General features: G+C 40.7%; 1 protein-coding gene across 7 annotated transcripts in view; it reads left to right on the top strand.

Moving 5' to 3' along the window:
- Nucleotides 1–16989, top strand: part of CACNB2 (calcium voltage-gated channel auxiliary subunit beta 2) — a 387862-nt gene that overhangs the window by 181947 nt on the left and 188926 nt on the right. The window contains exon 1 of one of the 7 annotated variants that reach the window (XM_019834009.3): nucleotides 8895–9655. The exons of the other annotated variants lie outside the window; for them this stretch is intronic. Within the exon in view, the coding sequence (XP_019689568.2) occupies nucleotides 9605–9655 (51 nt within the window). The 5' untranslated portion in view covers nucleotides 8895–9604. Of the gene's footprint in view, nucleotides 1–8894; nucleotides 9656–16989 lie in introns of those variants that run through there. 7 annotated transcript variants of the gene reach the window in all.

Consider the following 16989-nt stretch of genomic DNA (forward strand, 5'->3'; position numbering starts at 1 on the left):
TAGTGCTTCGAGTTAATTCAGAAAGTAGGAAGTAATGGCTTTTTTAAAAGCATTTCCTTGGACAACCCTTCCTTGAGCACTAATAAGTCAAAGTTCCGTGATAGTAAAAAATGATATGTTAGAACATTCCTGATTTGTTCATTCTGTTTTTAGAGAAAGCCTTGAAATATGTTCTTATGTTATTCCAAAGCACCTGTGGACTTCAGGGTCCAAGACAAGTGACCACAAAAGAACATGCCTATGATATGAAGAACATGTTTTTTTATAAGTGTATTCATTACATGTTCATAACAAAAACAACATAATTCTCTTTTGATGCATTTCTTCAGCCTCCGAAAGTATCAGATGTACTTAAATGCTGTCATGTGGAAATATGCACATCTGGAAATACTAAGTTGCACCAGCAGTGTTTTTAATGACCACGCTCATGCCTGTACTCGACGAAGGGCAGAAGTTTAAGACTAGCTGACTAACTTCCTCTCGTGAATGGGCAGGGTTCAGCACGCAAGGGCTCCTGGAGCCAGGACTGAGTGGGGACCAGCAGGGCTGGTGTCAGACTTTGGGGCAAAGGGAACTTGTATCAAACGCCTGACCGAAGGCAGAATGGGAACTGAGGACAGGTCAGAAGTACCAAATTCTGGAAGCAGATAGAAAGTTAGGACTGGATACGATAAAGAGCTGCCTGTGGAGAGGTTAGACTCTGCAGCCAGTTCTGGAAGGATCCAAGGTACCCGGACACAGGGTGTATCATGGCAACTTCAAGGGCTACTTTTCATCGTATGCATTCAAGAGCCACAAGAATTCAAGGCTCAAAGACTGAATCGTGAGCAATGATGAAACCCGAGGAGAAAAGACGAGAATCTACATGGCCCTACTGCAATAGTTTTCTACCTTGGCTGCACATTAGAATCATCTGGGGAGCTTTGAAAACTCTGCATGCCCAAGCTGCGTCCCAGACCAATTATGTCGGAATCTCAGGGGGTACAATTCAGGCATCGGTAAAGCTTAAATCTCCCCAGTGATTCCACATTGCAGCAAGACTGGTTTCAAGGCAGTGGCGGTGTTTACCTGATTAAACCACTTATGTGTCATATGTGTCACAATTCACACATTAACCACATTATACTTGCGTATACTTACACGTAAGGTTCAGTTAGGTAGTTGATCTACACACACACTTAAGGATTCTGCTTATCATAGTGCTCATGATCAAAAACTGGGGCCTCTCGGGGCGCCTGGGTGGCTCAGTCGGTTAAGCATCTGACTTCAGCTCAGGTCATGATCTCGCGGTTCGTAGGTTTGAGCCCCACACCGGGCTCTGTGCTGACAGCTCAGAGCCTGGAGCCTGCTTCAGATTCTGTCTCCCTCTCTCTCTGCCCCTCCCTTGCTTGTGCTCTGTATCTCTCTCTCTCTCTCTCTCTCTCTCTCTCTCTCTCTCTCTCTCAAAAATAAATAAACATTAAAAAAATGTGGTTGTGAATATATTTTTTTCCTCAGGGTTGCTACTTCTAAATCATCCTGTAATAAAAATAATGGTGTCAGGGAAATAGAAGCTTTAAAAATGTGTCAGTGTTTACAGTAAAAATTAGGGAGTAAATGTTTATATTTTTATAATTTACATTAAATTTACATCTAGAAAACTAGGATTAATTTCGCTACCTCATTGGAGGAATTAGTAAAATGAAATCACATGATAAGAACCATTACATTTTAGCTCATGATCATATTTTTATTTACTTATTTATGAGGAGAGAGAGAGCACGTACGTGCGAGCGCAAGCAGGGGAGGGGCACAAAGAGGGGGACAGAGGATCTGAAACAGGCTCTGTGCTGACAGCAGTGAGCCCAATGTGGGGCTCAAATTCACAAACCAGGAGATCATGACCTGAGCCGAAGTGGGACGCTTAACTGAGCCACCCAGGCGCCCTGTTCATGATTTTATTTTTAGCCTTCTGTTTTTCTGTAGTTCCTTTATCCCTAATTCATTGTTTCCCCCTAGATCTATTTTTAAAATCTATTTTCTGGGTGCCTGGGTGGCTCAGTCGGCTGAGCGTCCGACTTCGGCTCAGGTCATGATCTCACACTCCATGAGTTCGAGCCCCGCATCGGGCTCTGTGCTGACAGCTCAGAGCCTGGAGACTGTTTCATATTGTGTCTCCTTCTCTGTCTCTGCCCCTCCCCCGCTCACGCTCTGTCTCTCTGTCTCTCAAAAATAAATAAATGTTAAAAAAAATTAAAATCTATTTTCTTTACTTATTTTATTCTATTGCACTGAATTTATAAATTCCTGTTTTTAAAACTTATGGCTGCAGGGCACCTGAGTGGCTCAGTCGGTTGAGCGTCTGATTTCAGCTCAGGTCATGATCTCGCAGTCTGTGAGTTCGAGCCCCGCGTCGGGCTCTGTGCTGACAGCTCAGAGCCTGGAGCCTGCTTCGGATTCTGGGTCTTCCTCTCTCTCTCTGCCCCTTCCCCACTCATGCTCTCGCTCGCTCTGTCAAAAATAAACATTAAAAATTTTTTTTAAAACTTATGGTTGCTAGCGCCAGGAGGTGGGGGAAATAGGGAGAGGATGGTAAAAGGGTGCAGACTTTCAGCTACACCATGAGTAAGCTCTGAGCATCTAACATACAACAGAGTGACTACGGGTGACAACACTAAATGTTCCCACACATGCTACAACAAGATACCACATGGGGCCATGAATGTGTTGACTGAACTGGATAGGAAGCATCCTTTCACAATGTATACATATATGTCAGACCACCGTGATGCACACTTGAGGTATCTTACAGTTTTGTATGTGTCGATTGCACCTGCCTAACGTTGGGATTTTAAAGATAACACAGAGCAGTCATAAAAACCACATTCATTATTTAATCCTTCAAATGTTTGGCAGACTTGACTTAGGTGTAGATTGTATGATCGATCGGCTTGTAAATGCAGCAGGCTGTCAGCTAGGCTCCTTCCAGGACCCACCGAGTCAACAAGCTTTTTCGAATATGAATTAAGTGAAAATTCGGTTCAGCCAGCAAGTGCCAGTTATTATGACTGACCTTTCTAACCTGAATTAATTGTGGATCTCCTAGAGATTATACCTGGAAGCTCTGACTGATTGAGACGACTGTATAAAGTCATTTTCCTCCAGCGTGTTTATTGGAATAGCAATTTTAGAACTTCTAGTAGGAGCACCAAGGCATTAGCCTCTCTTTAGAGTGACTAGTTCAACGACCTCTCTTTATATCGGAAGCTTCTGAGGCTCTGGGCGTGTCTAGTAACTTAACGAGTTAGTTAATGGCAACAGGGTTGGAACTAACTCAGTTCTACTATCTCTGAGTCTAGTGCACTTTTTCTTTACCGAATGTACTTCTAGGTTTGACTCGATTGTGGACCAGACCGTACTCCGAGAGAGCATGTTCCTGGTGGTAACATTTAAGCTGAAACTAGCAGGATGGACAAGCCATCTGTTCTGTACTCACTCTATTGGGAAGGCAAATATGATATACACACATCAATACTTTGGGTACCTTCGACTGTTGCGACAAGCTATAGAGAAAACCAAACAGGGTCGTGTGATGGAGAGTAGTTTCACCTTGGTCCTAGAGGTCAGGTCTTCTTTGAAGTGATGAGTTTCAATGAATGATGTAAGAAGGAGGCAGCCATGTGAGTGCCCATGGGGAAAGCATTCCAAGCGGATGGAAGAACAAATACAGACCCCTGACACAGCCTGGGGACATAGGGAAGGCCAGTGTGGCTTCAGCATGGCACCCACAGGCAGAGTGAGGGGATATGAGGTCAGAGATGTGGCCGGGAGCCAGTTCTCAGCAGCCCTACGCACCGTGCATTTACAGCTGCAGTGAGAAACTATTAGAAGGTTTTAAGCAGCAGAGCGATTGAAGTGAATTCATGCTTTAAAAGGCCAACTTTGGCAATCTGTGGAGATGGGACAGCAGCCGTGACATGAGTCAGGGGCTGTTGGTAAGCAGGTCACGAGAGAGGTAGCAGGTTGGCTAGAGTGGACAGGACTTCCCAGTGAGTTTTTTAGTCTAGTCACAGGAGGATAGAGGTTCTGTTCGCTGTAGTGTGCAAGACTTGGGTGCTGGGGAGAAGAATCAGGAGTTCTTTGGAGACGGGTGAACTCAAGAATCCTACTGGAAATCCACGGGGAGGTGTCCAGTTGGTGCTACATGCAAGAGCCTGGAACTCAAAGGCCTGGAATATTTAGGAACACCTCACAGAAACTGGGAGTAGGGAATCCAAGAGTAGGGAATAACTATTCCCTTGATGCAGGTGAGAAGTGAAGATTTCAGGAGGAAAATCCTTCAGATGGCAGGATGGAGAAGGGCGGGGGAAGAGAGTTATGAAATGGGATATGTGTGTGTTGGGGTATCTCAAAAACACAGTACAAAACCCAGTACTCACCTCCTTAGTCCCCAGCACATACCTCGTACTGCAGACTCCAGTGGCAATCGTTTGAAAGGGTCATACTGAAACATTATGCATAACACATTAAATTATGTTGGTTCATTCAACTACCATAGGAAGAAATTAGCAGTTTTTCTTATAGATAACTCTAGAAAGACATTGAATGATAAAGCAAGAGAGTTTTATTACGTTAAAGGCAGGTTGCAAGTACCAAAAAATTCTAAACTATATTTTTTGAAGTCAGATTTACAATAGAACAGATCCATGGGAGGGATAAACCGGTCAAAGAGTCTCCCCCCACCCCCACCCCCAAACACCCCCTCCTCCTTTTATTTTTCCTAGCATAGTCTGAAGAAGCAGCTTTGATGTAGATAAAATTATGTGGCTCTTTATTAATAACAGTACTCAGGGATATTTTCAAGTAGATCTTAGCCAATAATGAGGGAAAGCAAACGGTAGAGCAGCGTCCCTTTCAGCTCGTGTAGTTGGTCAGCTGTGATGTGCTTGAAATTAGCATGTTGTTTCAAATACAAAGTTGTTTGGCCCATGCAAGTTCTTAACTAATGGTAAAATTAAAAATCATATATATATATATACGTATATATATGGCAGCTCTTTTATCAAGGAGGCAGGAAGGGCAAAAAGCTAGCTGAGTTCCATCCACTGCTAGATTCTTTATGAAATTAAAGGAGGGGAGCTTCATCAGAGTGGCTCCGATTTAAATGAAGATTCTCCCCTCACCTACAGCTCGATGAATTAGGGGCACAGTTGATAATAGACTATTTACGGGAATAAAATCTAAGGAAAGAGACTTAACAGTACAACTCTTTGGGTTAAATAGTACAGCTGTGGGAAAAAAGTTGCTTTGCTTTTCCTCATAGGTCATCCGAATCAATGACCAGTAGGAATTTGTTGGAATTTGTTGTCACGTGTCATAACAAGATTTATTAGTGACAACATATTAGTCGGGTGGAAAGAAAACTCAATCATAGATGCGACTATTTTCATTTTGTTTTGTTGTTTGCTTTTTCTATGGCATTTGGAACTGTTTCTTATTTTTATGTCTTGAGGAAAACAATGCGTTTAGCTGTTATTTACCAAAAACACATGTGAGGTTTAGCGTGTACCCACACGTTAGAGTTTTGTTTTGCTATCATGATTCACTGTCTGGCTAATGCACGCCATAATTATCCGTATTTGTACACACATCATGGCCTTTTGTAATCAAAGACGACACTACCGATGGCAGGAGCTCTCAACTGGGGTGTGGTCAAGGGAATTTTTTCACAACCCTTGCCAGTTAGATAAACAGTCTGGCCTTTGAAGTCTGGAGTGGAGTGGCCACTCGAAATACGTTGATTCCCAAATCTTGCCTTTTTTTTTTTTTTTTTTTTTTTGGTCTCCTGGCAACATAACCTACTTCTGCTTTGGCCACCACCTCCCCATCCAAAAAAGTCTTGCTGGTGTTTTAAAGTTGAAAACAACAAATGGGAAAGTTGCCTCCGCTTGAGGATCCAGTACTACGGAAGCTGTCCTTCCGGCCTTCTGTTTCTGCAGACAGATAATAACAATTCTGCGCACGAATGTAGCAGTAAAGAGAACCCTTCTCTTGGCAGATTGGTGAGCATGCTTCTTGAGTTATGAAAATAGCACTCCAGGAGTTCTCTGGGCCTGATGTCAATTTCATTAAGCCTCTTTAACAGTTTAGCAAAGACAACTCGGGGGCAGCTTGGGGTATGGAGGAAGGGAACTGGAAACAAGCTAAGGCAAAAGATTGGTGCTGTGAATGGCTGCGGGAACAGCAGAAACCTCCAGTCTTTTCCTCTGAAATCTGACACTGAGCTAGCCAGTGGTCTCTGTGGGCTTCCCCTGTAGAAAATCACAGAATAACCAGGCACTTGGCCGGGTTCCCAATTCACAGTGGTCAACTTCTCTGGTCCTTGTCCTTTGCCTCTCCAATCCTCTCTCCCACTTTGAGGCAACCTGAAAGAGATCTAGGTAAGGTTTGAATTTTAGTCAGTCATCTTAGGTTATCCTTTAAAGTATATACAAAGGGCGCCTTCGGCTTTCTCAGCCTCAGCACTATTGACCTGTTGGGCTGGAAAATTCTTTGTTGCGGGGGACTGGCCTGTGCAATATAGGATGTGTAGTAGCGTCCTTGGCTTCTACCCGCTGGATGCCAGTAAACCACCCACCCGTCCCAGTGTGGCAATAAAAAATGTCCCCAGACATTGCTAAATGTCCCCTCGGGGCCAAATCATTCCCAGCTGAGAACCACCCAGTTATAGGAAAGAAAACCCACATTTATCTCACATCTCTGATCTGCCAGATGGGTACTAGATGTTTTGTGTAGTCCTGACAGTTCTCTTGTGAAGTTTTCTCCCCTTTTCATAGGTTGGGAACCTGAGGGAGGGCAAGGACAAGTGTTGCTATCTGTTTTGTTTTGTTCTGGGATTTTTATTTTATAATACTTAACAAGGAAAATGTGTTATCCGGGGAAATTATTTTATACCCAGGAAAGACAGAAAATATTATTTTTAATATTTCATTCTATACTCTGTATTTTAGACATTCCCTAAATGATAAACACTTACCTTGAAAACTTGCCAAATGTACGAAGAGCCAAAAAATCACCACCCGAGTGCCCTTGCTCTTTCTTTCAACCCCCAGTTGTTTTTTGCTTACCTGAAACCAACATCAGTGATTGGCATCTTTCCATTGTAAGTATCTTTTAGTGGCATTATATATTAATATGGGCTAGACTTGGGAGACTAACAATCAAACATGTCATTGTCCGAAGCATTTTAAATTGAAAACTCATGTCCAAGTGTACTTTTTCAAACTTTTCAGAACATTTACCTGAAATAAATGTACGATGAATATGTGTCACAGGTTTTTAAATTCATCATGGAAACTGACAGAATGGTAAAACCAGTGTAAAAGATTATGGAAGCAACCTAAGTATTTACAGTCGCTGAAAGGAAGATAGGGGGCTAAGATTGTTAAATTAGATACAGAACTGGTTACCTCTCTACAGGGCAATAAAACAATCATTTTGAGAGTTATCTTTTCTACAAAATGGAAATCATTAGCATTTTTACTAGACAAATTTGTTTCTGCTGGTCAAATTCATTGGCATTTTTAATAGCTTCCTAAAAGTTAATAGCTACCCTCACAAATATATAAAATATTCTAATCCAAAGTAAATAGTGCGTTAAACAAAGGTTTCTAATTTCCCTAGAAAATTAGATAATCCTTGATTGCCTGTTAGACACCTAAAACTTTTGGGGGGTCAAAAAATAATATAAGCCCATTGTAAAAAGTTTGAAAAATACTAAATTTTTTAGGAGAGGAAAAAAATCTACCCTCAAACCACTACCCAGATGCAACCCCTATAAATAGAATTCATGTTCCTTACAAGTTTTTCTCTAAATATTTTTAACAGTGGAGTCATTATTATGAAAAAAAAAATTGGTAGGCTACTTTTTTTCTTTTGCTTATTCTCATATATCATATTTTTTGTTATATAATGAAAGTGTCCTATAAATATTTTAACGTCTGTATAATGATTTGGCATTTTTGTACCATCCTGTTTGCTATTTTTTCTAATTATAAAATTATTTCTTTATTATGAATAAATAATGCACTTAGGAATTTTTCAGACTTACAAAAAATACATAGAAAATAACAGAATGGCCAATAGTGGAGGTACAACCTCATTAAAAAAATCAAATCAAATCAAATTAAATTAAAAAAGGGGCACCTGAGTGGCTCAGTCGGTTGAGCATCCAACTTCGGCTCAGGTCATGATCTCACACTCCGTAAGTTTGAGCCCACATTGGGCTCTGCGCTGACAGCTCAGAGCCTGGAGCTTGCTTCAGATTCTGTGTCTCCGTCTCTGCCCCTCCCCAACTCGTGCTCTATCTCTCTCTAAAAAATAAACAAACATTTTTTTAAAAATTAAAAAAAAAAGTAGAATATAGGGGCACCTGGGTGGCTCAGTTGGTTGAGCGTCTGACTTCTGCTCAGGTGATGATCTCATAGTTTGTGAGTTCGAGCCCCACGTCAGGCTCCATGCTGATTTTAAAATGCAAAACGTATTCTTAGCTTGCAGGTTATGCGAAATGGGTAGCTGGCTGGATTTGGCCCTCAGGCCGTAGTTTGCCCATGTATGCCCTGCTTGATCCCTCGCCATGACCTGGTGTGTTTCAGATATCTTAAATGTTTCTACTCCAATGGGTGTGAAATGGTGCATTGTGATTTTCGTTTGTATTCTTGACTCGTAGTGAAGTCAAGCATTTTTTCATGTGTGTTGGCCGCTAGGATTTTCTCTTCTGTGGTTTATTTATTGATTTTTCTTTTCCTTTTTCTTTTATATTGTGGGTCTTCCATTTATGGGCTTTGAGGAGTTCTTTCCCTCCTCTGGATGGTAATCCTTTGTTACATGCTTTGCCGACATGGTCTTAGGGTGTTGTGGTTATCGTTCCATTCTTTAAACTTGTCTTTTGATGAAAGGCGTTTCCATTTTAAATAAAATTAAATTTATCCCAATGAGATTTGGCTGTGTGGAAAAAAAAAATTGTAATTCTCTTGTACATGGGGAATGTGAAAGGTGACCACAAAAGAAAGATCTCACTTTTCTTGTATGCGAAAGAGGAAATATTTCTTCACTGGATGTGAGTAAAAGAATGTTCTCACTTTTGGTCCAAACATTTTTCAGTCTAGTAGTTTTCCTTGAATGCCAACAGCCCCGTCCAGTTGTGCAATCTGTTGTTCTATAGTAAAGAGAGTATCCTAGTGCCGCCCGTGGGCATGCATTTGACATTGATGAAATGCTACTTTGCTTTCACAAGTTTGCAGGCTTTGCTCTCGCAAGCCAGCTGACGTAACTGGAAGTAGAAAAGGACCCTCCCACTGGCGTTGGTTAATTGACTTTGATGAGCTTGTCTGCGGTGCCTAAGTGGTTCCAGAACAGAGAGAACTGTTCTAATCTGAAGAACTTGAGAAAGTCACACTGGCTGGCCAAGGCCGCACACCTCCAGCCAGCAGGGAAAAGGAAAGCAGTGGATATGCTGGTCAGCAAAGCAAGACTTGGCTGCCTTGAGCTTTTTTCCTGAGTTCTTGCCCCGGTGAAGCACATTCTTGCTCTCTGGAGAGCCGGGCCCACTCGGAGCTGGGCTGGCATGCTTGACCGACGCCTCATGTCGCCTCAGACTAAGCACATCATTCCCGGGGTAAGCATGCGGGCAGGGAGGCAGGCCAGATGCACGGTGTGGTTTTGAGCAAACGGGAATGTCTTTTGTTGCTAATGAGCTCAAGCTACATCACATCACATCACGTTAGTCGCTTCACTTCTTAGGAGTTTTTCTTATCTTGCCAGAAATGTCATTCGCAGTGGGATTATGTAAGTGTTCAGGTGGTTTAAGCAAGTAAAACCGGAACTCTGGTTTTAAAGCGTATCTAATTGAGAACAGTTTAGCAGCTTGGGTCGGGTCGGGGGGGGGTACTGGGAGAAACTGGAAGATGAAAATGCTTTTTCCGGCTGTAGACAGTCACTTGTTGCATGGTAGATGACACTGACAGCCCAGCCACTGAGCTGCATGTGTACCTCCTGAGGCCTTTCTGCGTAAATCACGATGATGTAGCTTCCTGCACGGCTGCCGTTTCAGATTTCCTTGCAGTTTGCCGCTTCAAACATTTGTGAATTTAATGAAATGCAGACCCGCGAGCCTGGCGTTTAAAAATCCTTAAGCAGAGAGCTTTGCCACCCAGAGGCCGGGTCTTTAGATTTGGAGTGGAACTTTTAAAGAAGAGATCGCATTGTTATTGGAGCCCTTTGAGGGAACACATCAAGAAAGTAATTAATCATCGTTCTAGAACCCAACTGTAAACGATAGCCTGCGAAAACAAAAACCATAAGCTTACAAATATCTGTGTTAACAGGACACAAACACGTCACTTTGAAATCAGTGAAATCCAGCTTGCCTAGAAATTCTTTCCAAAGTATCTCTTTTGTTTCCAGTTCCAGGCTACCCTAAATTCGTCTAATGAAGAAAGAAAATGCTTGCTAACACACACCTGTGTGTGGTAATTACTGGTTCCTTCCAGGAGCCCTGGGGACAAAAGTATTAGCACGGTCAGGAAGCTGTGACATGCGTTGCTTAATCTGTGTGATTTTAATGCTCTTTTATTGGGTCGCGTCTAAAATTTTCTAGGCGCACACTTGTCTTTGCCCCATTCAGTTTCGTGTGCCACAGTTGTATTTCTTTTGCCTCTGACATAGCTGCCGATACGCACACTGGTTTTCAAGGATTTCTGAGCAGTAGATACGTCACACACACACGTTTCTGAGCTTTTCAGATGCCACTGGCATTTGATTTAGAAATTAGTCAGTACCTGTTTGTCCTGAGGGACATCTGGAATCATCATCCCCATGCTCTTGCCTGCTTTCTAAGAATCTCATCACACACAAAATAGCTGTTCAGGTCGTTTCTGCAGAGGCATTGCCTGACGAATTAGGAAAATGTATCATCTGCCACCCGAGTGGCTAAGTACCCCAAATTGCCAAATACATGCCAGTGGTCATTTTGAATATTTTCAGCAGTGAAATTGGGCACAAAAACGTCACGGTGGTTTAATTGGGATGTCAGTCTAGATGACTTGAAAATAGTTGAATGATTTGTCACGCAGTTAATTTCAGTTCTGTCTTGAAGGATTACAGGGACTCCGCACAGGGACGTTTTTCTTTTTTTTTTTTTTAATTTTTTTTTTCAACGTTTATTTATTTTTTTGGGGACAGAGAGAGACAGAGCATGAACGGGGGAGGGACAGAGAGAGAGGGAGACACAGAATCGGAAACAGGCTCCAGGCTCCGAGCCATCAGCCCAGAGCCCGACGCGGGGCTCGAACTCCCGGACCGCGAGATCGTGACCTGGCTGAAGTCGGACGCTTAACCGACTGCGCCACCCAGGCGCCCCCAGGGATGTTTTTCAATCCTTTTAAGTTACTTCGTCTCCCCAGATCCTAGATTTTTGTTTCCTGTGACCTAATCACTTCTCGTTTTAACTAATACCGGTGTTTGAATAGGCTGCTAAATACGCGGACTTTTGTCTTAATGGTTAAAGTTTAAAATAAGTCCTTATAAAGACCATTCTCTTTCCATTTAACCCCTTCATCCAATCATTCTCAAAATTCCCCAATAATGACAGAAACTATTCTTTCAATTGGGACAATAATATAAATGGATAGGATCCTTTATATACACATATGTATACGGATACATTTATGTGTGTATGTAAATGTGTTATGGAATAACTTTTTAGGATGCTGAATAAGCTATACGGTCCTTATTTTTTGTTCTAATCAAGTATGGATTTCAGTTTTTATATCACTGTACTTTTTCAAAGTCACTGCAAATCCCAAATGTACAAAAACACATTTATAAACCATACAGTTAATTCTTATCTTAGATTAAAATGAAATTAATAAGTTCCTAAAGTTTGGTATAGGTAGTTACTTTTTCACTGCCGAAGACAAAAAAAAAATGTGAATCTGACTAGTATGTTTGTTGTCTGTATATGAATTCTGGTATTGTTGCATTGTTAAGTTTCTTAAACTTGAATATTCTTTCTTAAAATTTTTTAGCACACATGCGTGTGCGTGCGCGCGCGCGCACACACACACACACACACACACACACACACATACATATATACCATGTCTTTATTCATTCATCTATTGATGGACGCCTAGATGATTTCCAGATCTTGGCTATTGTAAATAATATTGCCATGAACACAGGGGATATATCTTTTTAAATTAGTATTTTCATTTTCTTTGACTAAATCATACTGAGAAGTAAAATTGCAGGATTGTGTGGCATTTCTATTTGTAATTTTTTGAGGTACCTCCATACTGTTCTCCATAGTGGCTATACCGTTTACATTCCCACCAACAGTGCATGAGGGTCTTCTTTTGTCCACGTCCTCACCAACACTTGTTATTTCTTGTCTTTTTACTACTAGCCATAGTGACAGGTGGAGATGATACCTCATCGTGATTTTAATTTGCATTTACCTGATGATAGTGATGTTGAGCCTCTTTCCGTGTGTCCATTGACTATTTGTATGTCTGCTTAGGAAAAATACGTATTCAGGTCCTCTGCCCATTTTTATTTTTATTTTTTTTTTATTTTTATGTTTATTTTTGAGAGAGAGAGACAGAGTGCGAATGGGGGAGGGGCAGAGAGAGGGAGACACAGAATCCAAAGCAGGCTCCAGGCTCTGAACTGTCAGCACAGAGTCCGACGCGGGGCTTGAACCCATGAACGGTGAGATCATGATCTGAGCCGAGGTCAGACGCCTTACCGACTGAGCCACCCAGGTGCCCCATCCTCTGCCCATTTTTAAATCAGATTGTTTGGGTGTTTTTGGTGGTGAGCTATATGGTTTTTTAAAAATATTTTGGTTATGAACCCCTTCTCAGATATATCATTTGCCAATATCTCTCTGTTCAGTAGCTGCGTTTCATTTTGTTGATGGTTTCACAGTTGAGTCTTCAGTAAGAGGCATTTCTGTGGAAACAAAATAAAATGAAGGGTTAATGATTAGAGCTAATTATAAACCCAGTCAGAGTTCTGTGGGTCGTTGGTCAAGATTCCTAGATTGGACTCAAAGCATTTTCAGATGGAATAAGGACAGGGAGTAGCAATGTGACAGATTTCCTGGTTTGCAGTTTGAGTGTCTGTGGTTATCTTCCTGAGTGGCCACAACAGCAGGCATGAAGATTTTCCGGACATGAGCTGTTGCGGTCATGTCTCTGAAGTTTACATCAAGTTGTCCAGTTATAGTTTGCATGGCTTTGGAGAAAGAACAATGATTCCAAGTCAGAAGGGTGGGAGAAAATTGGACATTTTGGAAAATTGGAAATCGGTTATTTTGGAACGTTATAGCCAGACAGTGGAGAAAACAAGAAGAATTCAGGATCTGGTTAGTTTACAGGTAGAAAACATAACCTCAGAAACAAGTAACGGGACTGGAATCTGATATCCAGAAGGGTTTATTACAGTTTTCCATTGACACAAAATTTTTCTCTGTATAGTTACCCTATTTCTCTCAGAAACAATCAAAGTAAGACTAATTTGTTTGCAAAATAAGTCTAGTCCCATTAAACTTGGCTTGGTTATTTGTATAAGTGCTGTAAAAATAGCAGTTGACCGTACAGACTTTTCAAAGTTTGCTTTGCTGAAACTTTTTACAAGGAATTTTAGATTGAACTCTTAAAAGACCTCTTGAGGCTAGGAACCCAAACCCATCAAGTCTGCCATCTGACTTTGCCTGTAATACCTATAAATTTGGGTTAATTCCTCCCTTCTTGAGGTTCCCCAAATATCCACAGGTTCCTGAGCCTGCCAGAAAGTGGCCTTCCTAATTCACTTGGTAAGGCTGTCTGGAACCCGTAAGCAAGGTACCAAGCTCTTGTTCCAGCAGCCATTGTTGGCTGCATACAGTCAATAGCTTTTAGTTTCTTAAAGCCGTCTGGTCATATCTGATTTTATGCACGTTGTTTTTAAATATGGCATTCTAGTCAAGGCCTTGGTAATATTCCAGTTGTGTCCTCTTACAGGGAGAAAAGATTCTTATTAAACTTATGCAAATAACTACATATTGCCACAAAAATAAAAATAATCACTAAGAGTTTTCAAATTCTGGGGAGATCAGGTAGGTAGAAACAGTAACTGTTTTCTCCTTGTTCATGGGAGCACTTTACCAAATTGCTGTAGGTCGTAGGAAGATGAAGGAGGGGGTAGAAAGAAAAGGTTTTCCTTAAATCTGGAGAAATAAAACATTAAAGAACCAGCAGTGTTTTAAACAAAAAGTCATGAAAATTGTAATCATGCTCATCGGTTTGTTCAGCCCCATGTAATTAATTCTTGTTCTGGTTGAATCCAGTTTTTCCATTAGTTCTGGAAATTTTTACCCAGGTCAGTGATACGATCTTAAAGTTAATAGAAAGCTGTATTCTAGCGTACTGGTCAGAGTCCATTCCATGAAAGTCTCTGAAGATAAAACATATTTGCAAAAGCATCAGAGTAAAGCAATAGCTTCTGTAAATGACAAAAGAGTTAAAAATGGCCATGGTTAAAGATCTGATGAGAATTCATTATAATGCAGTTGACAAGGGAATTTGGTTGTTTCTGTAATATGCGTTTTAAAATAATAACTAGAATTGTGACTGATGGCATTATACCAGGACACATCAGAGTTTTAGGAATTTCATATAATTTCTGGAACACTTATATTAATAATTTCCATATATATATATATTGTAAAGGAAGTTTAGCATCACTTCTTATTTTTTTAACTTTTTTCAATGTTTATTTATTTTTGAGAGAGACAGAGAGACGAGCACAAGTCGGGAAGGGGCAGAGAGAGATGGAGACACAGAATCCAAAGCAGGCTCCAGGCTCCGAGCTGTCAGCACGGAGCCTGATGCAGGGCTCGAACTCCCGAACCGTGAGATCATGACCTGAGCCACCCAGGTTCCCCCTGTTTTTAACGTTTATTTATTTTGAGACAGAGAGACAGAGAGACAGAGAGACAGAGAGAGAGAGCCCATGAAAGCAGGGGAGGGGCAGAAAGAGAGGGAGAGAGAGAATCCCAGGCAGTCTCCATGCTGTCATCCTAGAGCTGATGCAGGGCTCAATCTCATGAACTGCGAGATCATGACCTGAGCCGATATCAAGAGTTGGACTTTTGACTGAGCCACCCTGGCGCCCCAGCATCACTTTTTATTTGAGAGTGCTTCCTATCACCTCTTATTTGATGATTTAACGTATCAAATAAGCCTAATTAGTATAACATCTCTCTTTTTATAAGGGATGATGAAATAAATCTTTTGAGATAGTCTAGGGACCCTCTAGAAAATCCCAAACTTAGTCTGAAGTCAAAAAGACTTCATTCAGAATTTGATTTGGGGAAGCTTGTTCAAAAATACTGAAAGGTTTTGGGGGGTGCACCTGGGTGGCTTAGTTGGTTGAGTGTCTGACATCAGCTTAGGTCATGATCTCATGGTTTTTGAGTTCGAGCCCTGCATTGGGTTCTATGCTGTCAGTCTGGAGCCCACTTTAGATCCTCTGTCCCCCTTTTGCTGCCCTTTCCCCACTCATGCTTTCTCTCTCTCACCCTCTCTCTTTCTCTCAAAAATAATAAGCATTAAATTTTTTTTTAATATTAAAAGGTTTTGGGGACTTTTCTAAATAGGATTGTGATCATTATGAAATTTAAGACTTAATTAGCTATTTAACCAAAGTGACAATAAAAGATTATAAAAACAAGTATAGAAGGTTACAAAGTTGTGAGCAAAACTTAGCTCATTTAATATTGAGAAGATTCAGTTTTCCTAAGTAATCCTTTGATTAAAACAAAATGGAGATCAGGAAATTATTTTGGTAAGACACAAAATCTTTGCTTTCTAGGAAGATTACTTAAAAGGTAAATAAAAATTTTGCAAATCTCTTATTATCAGGAGCAGACCAATAGTTGAACAAAACTTTCTCTCTCTTGCAGATGAAAGAAAATTAAGATTTAGTTTTATGTAAGTACACTATTAAAGCTTATTTTTAAAACCTTTATGTTAGTAACTCAACTTTAGCCAACTTGGTTACACAAGAAAAAATTCCCTCTCTCTTTTTTTCTGTCTCTCTTCCCAACTTCCTATTTCCATTCAGTTTGTCCTGGTTCCCCTTTTTCTTATTCTGAAATAACCAGTTGTACTTTAGTACAAAATTATTATCTTTTCTCCTAACAAAAATGCATCTCCATCCCTGATGCTTTTTCTTGCCCCGAAACCGATCTCACTTTTCTTGCATACAGATGTGTTTCCTTTATTATTTCTACTAGTTTAATTACACTTTCTAATTACAATTCATTCTTAACTCTGAGAAACCATGATTTCTAGTAAAAACTAAGAAGTAAGCAATTGTGAGCTATATGTTGTACCAGCATTCTTTAGATTGGCAGATTTATGAATACATTTTATAATTCTTAGAAACATAGGCTTCCTAATAGTTTAATTTTTCAATGTGGTACGAGACATGTTTACTAACAGACCCAAATATCTTTAGTTCTTCTATAATAAGAAGCCAAAATTAGGTAAAAGTTAGGTTCAGTAATTAATGTTTCATTATTCTATTTTATTTAGAAATAATCTAGGTAATACCATAAGACAGTTGTTTAGGATGAGAACTCTCTAAAAACTTTTCCCCAAATATAGACTTTTTTCCAATTCATATATCCTTCATGTGGCCATTGATCGGTAGGATCTTGTAATCTCAATAGCAGCTCAAACCAATAAGCTTTTTAACGGCTTCACCATGGGTACAACAGGTGTCCCAAAAGAGTACAAAAGGTGCAGCCCTTACAAGACCTAGAAAGTTCACTCTCAGAGTTAGCCTAAGAAAGCAAAGACCTTCATTATCACAGGGGATAACAATGGCATAGTGAAAACAGTGTCTCTGGTTTTCCATGTCTCCGTTCATCGGCCTGTTAATCTGTGACACCAGACAGGT

This window comes from Felis catus, chromosome B4 (genome assembly GCF_018350175.1).
Source record: "Felis catus isolate Fca126 chromosome B4, F.catus_Fca126_mat1.0, whole genome shotgun sequence".
Lineage (NCBI taxonomy): Eukaryota > Metazoa > Chordata > Mammalia > Carnivora > Felidae > Felis > Felis catus.